This window comes from Phytophthora infestans, genomic scaffold (assembly GCF_000142945.1).
Source record: "Phytophthora infestans T30-4 supercont1.30 genomic scaffold, whole genome shotgun sequence".
Lineage (NCBI taxonomy): Eukaryota > Oomycota > Peronosporomycetes > Peronosporales > Peronosporaceae > Phytophthora > Phytophthora infestans.
Genome location: NW_003303729.1, coordinates 666,272 through 679,143, shown reverse-complemented (window position 1 = coordinate 679,143; position 12,872 = coordinate 666,272). Strand labels below are relative to the sequence as shown.

Sequence of the window (12,872 nt, the reverse complement as noted above, 5' to 3'; positions counted from 1 at the left end):
GCCCTATCGAGAGCTGGTTGGTGCGCTTCAGTATCTTGTAAGTGCCTCAAGACCTGACATCGCACACGCAACCAGACATCTCGGGAAATACCTGGCCAGCTACGACCATACTCACTATGCGCAAGCCAAGCGGGTATTGCGCTACCTGCAGGCTACACGTGACTTTGGTCTGGTGATGGATGTTGCGTCAGCGAGTGACCTACGTGTGGGTTGCTATTCGGATGCTGACTATGCTTATGATCCAGTTGACCGCCGCAGCATCAGTGGATACGTGACGACAATGGACAACAATGTTGTCTCCTATTCATCGGGGAAACAAGAAATCAATGCTCAGAGCACATGTGAAGCTGAGTACGTTGCAATGGCTGAAGCTACAAAGGACTTGCTGTGGCTTGCAGGGCTCTGCCGAGAACTAGTGTGGAAACATGCACTACCTGTACTACTCGGAGATAATCAGGGAGCCATCTCTCTAACGACCAAACCCGGCAAGCACAGCAAGCAAAAACACATTGACAACAAATACCACATGGTGCGGCGGAACGTGGAACTAAAACGGATCATTACGCAACACATCGGGACGGAGGACATGGTGGCGGACATCATGACCAAACCACTTGCGGTGGTCAAGTTCTCCCGATTCCGAAAGATGCTGAAGGTACTGCCTATCGTGGCAGACAGTGACATGGCCGCCACTGTAAATGAAAAGGCTACATCTGCGTCAACTGCGATGCATGATACCTTGACTGCGTCACCTGCGATGCGGTCAAGAACGACGGACTAGACATTACTGACGACGATGACATGTAGTGTGACTGTGTGCCGACTGGAAGAACCAGTTTCGTGTGGCTGTACCACAACACTAGCATGCAATCAACTGCGCTGGACTACGGACATGTGCGATTCGAGTGGGGGACTATGCAGCTAGCAAATTACGGTGGTGGTAGCTATCGTACGACTATTCTCAGTGGTGTGTGTACGGATGAAGCGATGTGATCGCGTCGATTCGGCACTGCATCGCCGAGATCAAGTGGGAGTGTGAGATGCTATCCTGCTACTGTGAGATACTACTTGCTACGGTCTGCCAGTGTCCAGTGCCAGACGTCATTGCCACAGCCCAAGACACTGGGAATACCAGTACTACCGATCCAACCTACAATCCTACGCGTGTCTATGCATGTACTGCATCCCGGCGTACCGGTCTGCAACGCGCTCACGTGCGAGCGGCGTGCGGAAGATACCAAGGACTGTATGAAGGACGACATTGGTGGCGGTGAGCAACTGCAACTGCGTTGCAGGTGATGGTGAGCTACTTAGCTTTCTATAGACTATCTTAGACTGAGTATGTGCTAATCTAACTTTGCGGAACAAGGAGTTTCAGGTGCTGGCAGCTCTCACTCTCACAACTGCTTTTGCTGTGCTGCGTGCACAACGAGTGAGAGGCAGCAAGCACCAGATCTCCGTGGTCCTGTCGTGGTACTTTGCCCGGCACTCACGTGTCTTACATTCTATTCCTACTTGCTCTACACCTACTGCCCTACAAGTCTGTGCTTATGGCACCTACTTTACGTAGTGATAGAAGGTCGGAGAGCCCGGTGACGCGCCATGCGTCATCTCAGATCAGCGCGTCATCCTTAAGAATATGACGGAACGCAGCGTTCTCCTGTGACTGGCACTGCCAGTGGTAGATCTTGCGCACCACAGCCAGAATTTTCTGCAGCGACTGTCGATCTGCTCTACACAAAATTTCAATCATAACATCACATCTAAATACTGTTAAACCTTAATAACTGTGCCTCTTCTATAACCCCTAATATTTTGAGTAGGCCAAAAAACTAAACTCCCTCCCTATTATATTACCCCTGGGAATTATCATATTTATACTTTTGTATTCCTGTAGAAGGGTATTCCAAGAGCTGGGATTACTACTGACGGGCTCATCTGTACGTTTTTGCAAAGTCATGCTTGCATATTGCAGCAAAGCTTGTATTATGAATCATGACATGACAAAGATTTGTTATTATCGGATAATCTGAATCCGTGAGATCGGATATTTCAAGTTGACACCCAAGCAGTCCCCACACGAGAGCTCGGAACTGCTCATATCATCGGCTGTGCTAGCACCATTGCTTGCACTGTAGCTAGTAGCTGTAAGCTACAGCTTCGTCACAGTGATCCTCAACTACGGCTTGAGATAGTACAGAGGAAAATGAAGCCACTGACACTGGAAATCGCAAGTACGCCGCGATAGCACAGATAGAAAGCACTCGTGATTGCGGCGATCGAGTTTGTGGTCCGATGTCAGCACCAACACCTCACCATAAATCTAGCAGCAGTGCTGAGCTGCTCATGGTGCACTTGCAGAGGTGGGAGACGTGCGAGGTAGACGACAACGCGAACAGGAACACCGTACTGGCTCCACCGAGTGGCCTCCTGGAGCTCCACCTCATTGGACAGAACACTCACAGCTACAATAAGATTTCTACATGTAGTTTCTGAGACTTGTGTAGGAGGAATCCGTTATTCAACGCTTCAGTGGGTTCTTTCGTGATGGTACATGTATAATACGCATTAGCTCCATCAGCTACCTTCACTCTGCTTTACTGTACAGCGCTGTTGCTCTAAATAGCAGAGCTTCAACCGTTGCGGCTTAAAAAATGACTAGCTACAGTACATACTACGTTGTCAATATTTTCTAAGAAATAAATGCTTATGCCGAACGGAAGATTTTGACTACTTCCACGTTTTAAGCGGAGGGTGAGGATGAAAAAGACACTGCCGCAACGGCAATCATTTTCCGAGCAAATGTAGTGGCTTCGATTTAACTAAAGGCTTCCTTCGTGTCGCGATTGGGCTGTTTTGTTGCCTTTAACGTCGACACGTTCTTACATGCATACGACTGACACCTGCAAGCACGATTACAAGATTTCCCACGGCTTCGACAACCGCACTTCATCGAACCACAACCTTTTTGACACGTGCAGCTAAAATCCGCAATAGGTACTCGACGCGTGTTCCCCTCGATCTCTTTCCACAGTTCGTGGTAGACGTCTCTGATGGAAACTATCTCAACATTGTCCTCCACATGATCAAAGTTGTCTAGGGCCACAAATATACCTTTGATAAGCATATTGTGTGATTCAGCAAGTGGCCCCCACACGGTGAAAAATGGAGCTAGCGGGGAATGCGTCCTGGCAATAGTCACATTGATCCCAACAATCGTCGAATCGGTGACCAGAATCATATCGACGCCGGGATAATTGAAAGTTTCTGGGTCCAAGAAAATCCACCACGACTTGTTCGCTTTTTCCGCAATCGCCAATTTCAGAATTTTGCTTTCGGCCAAGGGTTTGAAAAACTGTCTCTTGATGATCCAGTCGTTGGGTAGATAATACTTTCCAACTACCCCTTCCTTGCAGATGTTGGCCTTGATGATTTCTTTAACATAAAAGCCACGAACCGATGAATTTGACGCACGCAATCGAAGGTCAGTCCATCGCGCCAGTAAAGCATCTTCCGCCGATTTCGTCGTCCATAAACGATAGAGCAATCGCATTACGATTTCGCTCGTGGCACAGAACCCATGCGTGCGATGTTTAAAGAAGAAGCGAAAATCCACAATGGCCGAGTCCAGCACCGGATTGACCGATAGCGTATATACCTTCCACACCCGATCCGCGGCAATGTCGGCATAAAATTTCTGGAGCGACGCCATCCAATCGCTCACTAACTCGTCTAGCTGGACACGGTGTACAATACTTTCCCAAGAATGACCGTCGTTATGCACGCGCGCAAAGACATTCAGCAACAGCGGAACTTTGCCCGTCAAAAGTGCCAGTTCTTTCTTATGCTCCGTGAAAATGGCCGGATGTTTCTTTAGCCAAACTTGAAACTCGTCGTCATTAAACCCTCCGTTATAGAAGTTGTTGTCATCACTAGTTTGTTTGTGCAGTAGTGCACGCCACGTAGGTGGGTTCATCGACATGCCGCGGACAGTGACACGCACCGAGGTGCCGAAACAGGACCCCAACAGCTTTCTTGCCGTTCGACAATCGTCATCTGCATTGTCAATCGAGGTCCATTGATCGGCCACAAGAATCACCTGTTGATCCTTCATGACTTCGCTAATGTCTTTGATCGTTCTGAGTTTCCCACTAAACCCTGGTATATTCAGCAGTATATTTTGTTCCAGAATCGACACAATATTAGCTTCGCCAGCCAATAATCCCCTACAATCGGGAATGTAGCACACAAACGGGGCACATTCGTCGTCGGACTTATATTTGATCGCATCCTTCAGCAGCAAAAGCACCAACACGGCCAACATGTGCGACTTGCCATACCCAATTGTACCCGCGACATTCACCGTATTAAGAACGCGGCCTTCCGTCCACAAGCGCACAATTTTATCATACAACAGCTTCAGCTCCGACCGGACTTGATACTTGAAAACAAACTCATTGGCCTCAAAACGATTCGGTGGGGATAATAACGACGGATACGGCAAATCCACAATCGACTCCATGTCAAAGATATTATCCACGTTGCAGTCGCGAATCGTCCTCATCAACTTATCTGCGCTAGTGAATCCACTGTCATGATCACAGCGAGGCTTTTTAGATCCAGAACGTGTATCATCTGTCTTGCGTTTGCGGTCTCCTTCGCACTTTTTCAGCGCGACGTCTGGAATCAGCCGAGAGAAGGGTGTGGCTGACGGAGGCTTGAGGATGGATCGTTGCAGTTGCAGCTGCTGAAGACGAGCATTTTGCCATCGTCGCTCTGCATCGTTCAGCAATTGATTCGTATCGTTCAGCAATTGATTCGTATCCTTAAACCATTCTTTCGCTTCCTTCACACCTTGGTTCAAACTACGATATTTGTCATTTTCGTCGCCATGCTTGTCCTCCCAATCACAAAGTTTTTTTTTTGCTTTTGCCAGCTCTCTTGCTGCTTCTTTAAACTGATGTTTCGCTTCTTCATATAAGCGCCTCTCGTCAGTAAGCGCGGCAGCTTCTCCTTTCGCTCTCTTGTCAGACATTTTGTTGCAGAATGCAGGCTCCGTCTTCTCTGTGAAAAGTTCTGATCAATATCCAACTACTTCAAGCAATCACAAGCCATCTCCAATCAAATAGAGCCAATTCTTTGAATTTTACCGGTATATACAAAGTCCGTACAGCGATCTTGAAAAATTATACCTTGCGGAAAGTGATCTTACCAAACGGAACTAAGTGAAAAGGACAACATCATTGAAATGCTCAATTTTACATAAGCTTTTGCTAACTCTAAACTGCGAAAAATGAAGTAGCTTTTATTAATATTTCAATAAATATAAAAGCTTCAAAAATTGGCGGCAACACTCTATCAGTTCAAAAGCTCATGAAGCGTGGGCAGGCGTCAATCACCGCTTTCTTCCAGCGCAAGCAGGCGCGCCGTATCAGTATCGAGTCCGTCAACAGCGTCAGCGACAGTGACGACGTCAACACCTCCATCTTCACGTCTAGCGTCCAGCAGCTCAACGACGCTGAAGACCCAAGCGAAAACGAAGACGAGCCCGAGGCAACAACCGTAAAGCTCAATGCGACAGCGCGTAGAGAGACCCGCGAGGACTTGACGGGGATACTACAGCGTCGTGAGCTCGTGGGCTGCGTCTCGACTCGCCACTTTGTCAGTGGAGGGCAAAGACCGCGACGGAGACGTAAGCAGCAGCTTGTGCGCTGGGCGCTCACGCATTTCCAGCGGCTGCCAGTTGAGCTTCAGTTGGATCCGCATTGGGAACGACAGGCAGGCGCAATGAGCTCTGGAGCCTTCTACACTAGCTGTCTCGCGTTTGACGCTCAAGGAGTCCTGCTAGCTGCGGGCTCATCCAATGGGATCATCGCGCTCTACGACTTCGACGACGTGTTTTACCGCAGTTTAAACCTCGGACAGAAGATGCACAACGAACATAACAAGGAGAAGGAAGATGGAGACGAACAGCAGTCGAGGGAACCCGATACTCTGCATCCAGTACGCTACCATTTTTTTTTTTATTGCTAAATTTATTTATTCACGACAGCGTGCAGATCCACACGATATTTACACCATACGAAGTCAAGTGCATTCACTGGAACCCGTTAAATGAGGTGAGAGTATACTATACAATGATCAAGCTCGAATTAGTGCTAACTATCTCGCTATTAATTTTTTTTACAGGATGAGATCGCGTGCTCGTTTTCGAATCGCAATGAAATTTATCTCTTCGACTTACGTAAATTCCCGAGTAAACCGCACAAAGTGTTGAAGAGTTCCAACCAGCCTTCCAGTGGGTACAATGACCTGGTGTATCTCCCTGCTACAGAGTCGACTACGGCGAACTCCCGGCAACTCAAGACAAAGTCGGCATCGAAAGCGATCAACATCATTGCTGGCGATATGGATGGAGCTATTCGTATGTGGGACACACGCTTCCCATTGCGACCAGTGTGGAGCTTCCTTGCAGGATCTCTACCGATTAACGCGTTGCTACTGTCTCCCAACAAGCAGTTTCTCATCTGCGGAAATGAGGCTGGAGTGCTTATGGTACCTGTGCTTCTTTGTAAATATCCTGGCATCTTTAACTTACGTTAATTCTTTCTTATAGACCTATGATATTCAACACAAAGTCGTTCCAGCGTTTGGCTCCAAGCCTGTACCACAGCGGAAGGCACAGTTCAAACTTATGGACGTGATCAAATGTGAGTGAAGGTCTATCTCTTGCTGCTTTTATCTATAAAGGACAAACTAACCTTCATGTATCCCGAACAGCATACCTATCACCTGCTTTGATAGAGTCGGTGATTCTCTCGAGTCGATACGGATGCCCCGGTATCATGTCGATGCGCTTGATGCCTCAATCGGAGACTCAAGTGCTGTGCCAGTTACGTAACGATTGGGTAGTGGCCATCGATTACCTCTGTGGCTCTGTTGTGAAGCTACACACGTTCAAGCGCGGTATGTACAATGAATGAACGCGTTGTCGTGTTTGGTGCACTCACTCATCTCTATGTGGAACAGGGTTAATGCCTAGAGAAAAAGCGACGCCACATCCGTCTCCGTCTGTGCTATCGACGACCTCAGAAACTGAGTACCAGCGGGATTTCCTGCCGCGATCACTCCGAAACTCGTGGCTTTCTTGCCACCGTTGTGTGGGCACGTTCCTGTTCGACAAGTCGATCATGTGCACGGGGATCCATGACGTTACGAGTTTGAATGTGATCGATCTGCAGCAATTACGACGTACAGAGGCCCCTGTCTTCATCAAGACAAGTGAAGCTGACGAAGTGGACGCAGCAAAGCTTGATAATCCTGGACTTCCAGCAGTCGAGCGACTCGATCGGTTCCGAATCCCGATGGACAGCATCGTTACTGCTGTGGCTGCTCATCCGACTCAGCACGCGGTAATATGTGGCGGTGAAAACATGAGATTGCAGGTCATGGGGCTAATGGGTGAACGTAGGGAATGGACACGAAGCAACTATGCAGACGCATGATCAGAAGGCTTGGTTTCTGCTATTATTGTGGGTACTGTATCAGGTCCTATTATTCTGTAAATGTCATCCAGAGCCTGATGCTCGATTTTTAATAAAAAGAGGTCGTTTTATTTAATCGAGGTCTTTAAAAAGTACAAATCGATATTGCTAGAGTGGCTGATAAATCGAGCTACGGCAGCTAAACCGACCGCTCGGGATCGATCAACCACCAAATTCACATTGATATTCTGTAAATCGACCCTTTTTGCCGTTTAGAAATGGTAAATCGATCACAGATAAAACAAATTGATCTTCCTACTTTATTTTTATGCGTAATTTTATGCTCCGACCATGCTCGATCTAGGCTATAAAACGGATCATCTGCAAAGCACAATTATATAAATTTAATCTGATAGAAAAATACAGATTACATTTTCAGCAGAAAAACGCCGTCGACCTTTTTTAGAATACATATTATTGTAGGATAAGTATATTCCTGACGGAGACCCCACCCCTACTGTAAGCTAAAAAAATCCACAGCCAATCGCTGGACAGCATGAACTTTTATTTGCTCAAACCACCCAATAACCGCTATTTAGGGGTAGGGGTAGTTTATTCCAGCTTATTTCCGGAATTGTCCGGCTTTCTCGAAATTTCGAGATAAGACGCCTTAGTAAAATCAAGTCACATCATGTATTATCGCGTAAAAGGCGTCTGTACCAGAGAAAAAAATCGTGCGGTTGAAGAGTAAATATAGACTAAAACTTCACGATGAGGCGCCATGCAACCGACCAGCTTGCATTACGCGCGAGATTCACACTGCGAGAGGCAATGAGGAGAGCTTCGCGAGGTCTGGACACTCTTGCTGGCACAATAGGACAAGAGATTGCGGCGGAGAAGATGTTTGAGGAGTTCCTCACTTCAATAGGATTAGCGAAAGTCGATTTAGATGGCATACATAAAGCTCATAGAGAATTAGCTAGTCTCCCGACCCAGAACATGTACTCATTGCTAACAGCTTTTTCGATTTACATACAGACGAAGAAAAGCAACAAGGCGAGAGCGGCGGATGGACTACTAGCAAAATCGACAGCGCTAGGGTATTTTTCACAAGTTGTGAACATGCTTCGCGAGCGCTACACCAACTCTCTTGGTGACCCTAAGAGAATTGCCAAGATTCGGGACAAAATGGCTAGTTACATAGAAGAGAGGAATTTGCGCGCAAATGTGCAAACCAATGACGCTCCTGGGTGTAACGTGGATGATCTAAGTGTACTCGTTGGGTATCTAATTGCGAAAGCTGACGTGGCTACCGGTTTGAAGTCTGTACATGATGCAGCTCTGTTGACTATGATGTGGCATACATTTGGAAGAGCTGTCGATACCTGCTTTGCACATAAACAACAACTCTCGATTTCAGCTTCTGGAGAGCTTTTCCTACACATTGCCCAGATCAAAACCTCTATGGTTCAAGGCGTCTCAATATATAAGTCCCCGGAGAGATGGCAGCAGTGTATGCTTCACGCATTCGGGTTGCTGTTTATCTGCTACGACGAGCCCTCCGAATATTTGTTTCCGTTGGCACCTAATTTCACAGAGTCCGACCTTCCTGGTAATAAACCGTATTCACAAGAGGAAGCTGTTTTGTACTGGGGTCAACTATTAGAAGACGATAACAGCACGTCGGAGCCGCCCCAAAAGCGAGAGAGAGAGAGAGACCAAATATCGCAAGTTATATTACCGAGGTCATTAGAGATTCGTTGAAGTCGATGCCTCCTGATCTCAGCCAAACGGTGACACCAAATATGACCAGCCACTCCATTCGCCGTGGAGCCGCTGCGTACGCCAATGCGTCGCCGAAGCTGTCGATTTAGTGGATTTCTACTCGCGGGGCTTGGCTGTTGGAGTCACTAACCAAGGCGTTTGCCTACATTGGAACGACAACAAAGGAGGATCAGAGCGTAGCCAAAGTGTTAGCAGGGTACCAAGCTTCAGATCTACCTGTGGTAACGCCGACAATTCGTGACCTACAGCAGCGTTTGACGGGACTGGAGTTTGGTCAGCTTGTGACCCTTCGAGACGAGCTGTACCGCCACGTACTTGGTTTCCAGGACGCTCGATTTAATGTCGCATTGGACGTCGTTGATTGCACGTTTGCATCGCTGCTAATGCACATGGATGAGGTTCGCATCCACATCGAAAAACCCACCAGCACCTCGGTCTCGTCGCGCTACATGTACGAGCTGCATCGCGGTATCGCCTCTTCCAACGCTCGTCTTGGCTCCTGCATCACGATACGAACATGCTGTGAGTGGGGGCGTACCTGAGAGCTCACTGGAAGACGGCAAACCACGTGCAGCTTAGCAATGCCGTCGCTGGTAACGACACGCTGCTATCATCCACTCTTAACAACATGTTAGCCCAGCTTGTGAGCATTAGCGAGCGACTTGGTCGCCTTGAAGACTCGCAAGCCCAGATACAGAGCCAGGCCTTAGGGAGTACTCAGACGCAACAGCAGTCACCACAGCTACCTACTGCTGTTGAGGTTGTCGTCCCAGCTTCAGCGTCAGCCTCCACCCTTGCTGGATGCCTGCTCAACTGGTACACTAACCACATATGGCAAACGGTTAAAGGTAAGAAGGAGCAAAACCAGCGTGCCGAAGCAAAGGCAGCAGTGGACATAATGATGGTACTGTACCAGAAGCCGTATCAAGTCCCAGAGGAGCCGTCACGAGCCGACGTCGCAGCTTACAGTGCCTGGAAGCACGTAGTCTGGGAGCTGGCACTCAAGCCGGATACAGCCGCGAACCAGCGTCTCTACGCCTTCGACAAAAAGAAACCAACTCGCAAAGCTTCGTCCCTTCGCAAGCGCTGGCGCCTGCCGCGTACGTCGCATCCTGATGCGTATCGCTCGCTTGGAGCACAGTATCTTGTCTTGAAATCCAGTGGGTCCCTCGTAGATGCCTGCACACCTCCATCGCATCTGTGGGCAGCAGTTGACTTGGATTGACAAGCCGTTGGGCAGCACAGTTCAGCAAACATAAGCACGAGCAAACAGCACTCACCAGCATCAACACCATTATAAGGCAGTACACCACAGTAGATAGTTCAGCAATCAGTACAGCCTACATTACAAAGCATCACACACCTAACACAATGCACACAACATGTTACAGCACACAGTACACAACATAGCAGCACATGTACATGCACAGCCCAACACAACACTGCAGCATACGCACAACACACAGCACAGCACGCCCAATCCAGCAATACACGAGCAAATGCACATCACAGCATGTACATACATATACCGCATCACACGCGTCGCTCCATAGCACACAGCACAGCACCAGCTATTGCAAACACACCACAGAGTACAGCACAAACACAATCCACGCAGCACAGCTTACAACTATCTGCCCCCGGCTGGATTCGATCCAGCGGCCTGGAGACGTAGTCTCCCGCTTTACCGCTGAGCTACGGGTACGTTGGGGTCGGAGAAGGCACGCACCGTGGTCTGGAGTTGGAGCTGTGGCTGGAGGCTTGAGGGGTACGCTTGAAAATCGCTGAATGAACAGCGAAGAAGACTGTCGCAAGGTAGCCACCTATTTGCAATTCATTGAATTGTTATTTAAGCCTATCCACTGTCATCCGGAAAAAATAATCCGACCGTGATTGGCCGGATTCTACCCGGCATGACTCAGTCATTCCGTATGGCGACCATCCGGACTGGTGTCCGGAATCGGCCAATTACTGTGCGCCAACCATGCTCGCTTTTATGACCTAGATCGAGCATGGTTGGCGCATAAAAACAGGCGTAAGACTGATAAAGGAAAGTATCTGCACTCGATTTGCGTTTAAAAAAGGCAAAAAGTAAACTATATCGATGTCGATTTGTCGTAAATCGACCTATGGAATCCAGGATTATACTACGTTATAATCCTAAAATATGCAGGATTATTGTGCAGGATTATATTAGGATTATGAAACCTGTCTATCATGATAGTATCTTTAGTAATATACGTTTTGAAGCTGTGGTTTGTTCTGACTCATCGGCAAATCTGCAAAGTCCACGGCGTCCGTTGCACGTACGCTGCAAGTAATGGTACTGCTGGCACATTCACAACGATATCTGTTCAAGGTTCATGTAGAGCGCAAGACCACAAGATAAGCTGAAGAGTTAGTAAAAGTCATGTATTCATCAAGGTTATCATTGCTCCAAGCCTAACTGTGGTTCTTGAAAGTCTGTCTGCTCATACACCTGCTGTAACTTGGGTGGGAGGGCTGTCATCGTTTTCAGGGTCTCGTTTCACGTGGGCAGGAGCCTTCTCTACGTCGTCTTGATTAGTGGTCGGGGTTTGAGTAGGTGTGGAAGCGTGTCTGGTTGGCGCAATTAGACGTCCGGATAATATATAGTTGAATAATTCGAAGCGACGCTTGACGAGAGCGGCGTCGCTCATGTCTTGAGCTAGCCCAGGCACAACCTGGCGCAGGAACATCCAGCAGACGAAAAAACCACAGCTAAACTGGTCAAACTGAATGGGATTGTTATGCGGCATCACAGCGAAGTCATTAAGTCCATTGTACTTTAGATACGTCGCCACTCCTTCTGCTGCACGCATGTAGGACTTTTGGCTCAAAGAATCGTAGTAGAAGATTCTCTAAGCTCCGACTTTCACCACAACGCAACACCAGTGAGCGTTGCCGAAATTCAGCAGCAGCAACAGCGTATCCACATCCAGCTGGTTAAAAAGCGCAGCAACACGATCCATGACTTTCTTCGTAACCACTTCTTCGTTATCTTTGTCCCGAACCGACTTCGTAGCTGCTTCTTGTATTCAGAATATCTACAGGTCGAGAAATCGATAGTGGGTCCTGCACATAACCCTCTGATGGATGCGTCGGTCAACCGGGAGGGTGGTATAGCACGGTACAGCATCGCGTATTCAAGCTCTTGCTATTTATCAAGCTCCGCAATAGGCGACATCGGATACGTGCTCCAAATTAGGTCTGCAGCCTGTGTCGCCTTATTATAATACTCCGCGCCAAGTGCAGGGAGGGGAGAGCTTCCTCGATTAACCACTTGTGCGTGTCGATACCAAGCTGCACCGTTTGCTTTAAAATGTCAGCTCGTTCCATCACCTGGATCTGTTCTCTTGAATTTGACCCCACATTGTTGATCTGAACAACCTCTACGACGGGACTGGACGATGCCACGGAGTCGTCCACAATAGGTTCCACAACCACGGGGTTAAGTCTCGTATTGGAAACTGGAAGAACTCGCATGCAGTGCCCCAGGAGCTTGGACGGAAGGATATAGAATGGATCCAGGATTAATACAGGATTTCGCATCTTCCGAAACAGGGGTCGCTGATCGGCGGCGTG

At 48.1% G+C, this 12,872-nt stretch overlaps 1 protein-coding gene across 1 annotated transcript; it reads left to right on the top strand.

Annotated features, from left to right (window-relative positions):
• Nucleotides 1-5,373: 5,373 nt before the first annotated feature.
• PITG_13801 (uncharacterized protein) lies at nt 5,374-7,505 on the top strand (the record flags this gene model as incomplete). Its single annotated transcript, XM_002899442.1, has 8 exons — nt 5,374-5,445; nt 5,569-5,908; nt 5,960-6,003; nt 6,060-6,119; nt 6,190-6,555; nt 6,617-6,710; nt 6,781-6,966; nt 7,051-7,505. 8 exons carry the CDS (start codon nt 5,374-5,376, stop codon nt 7,503-7,505), a joined length of 1,617 nt encoding a protein of 538 aa, XP_002899488.1.
• Nucleotides 7,506-12,872: the final 5,367 nt, after the last annotated feature.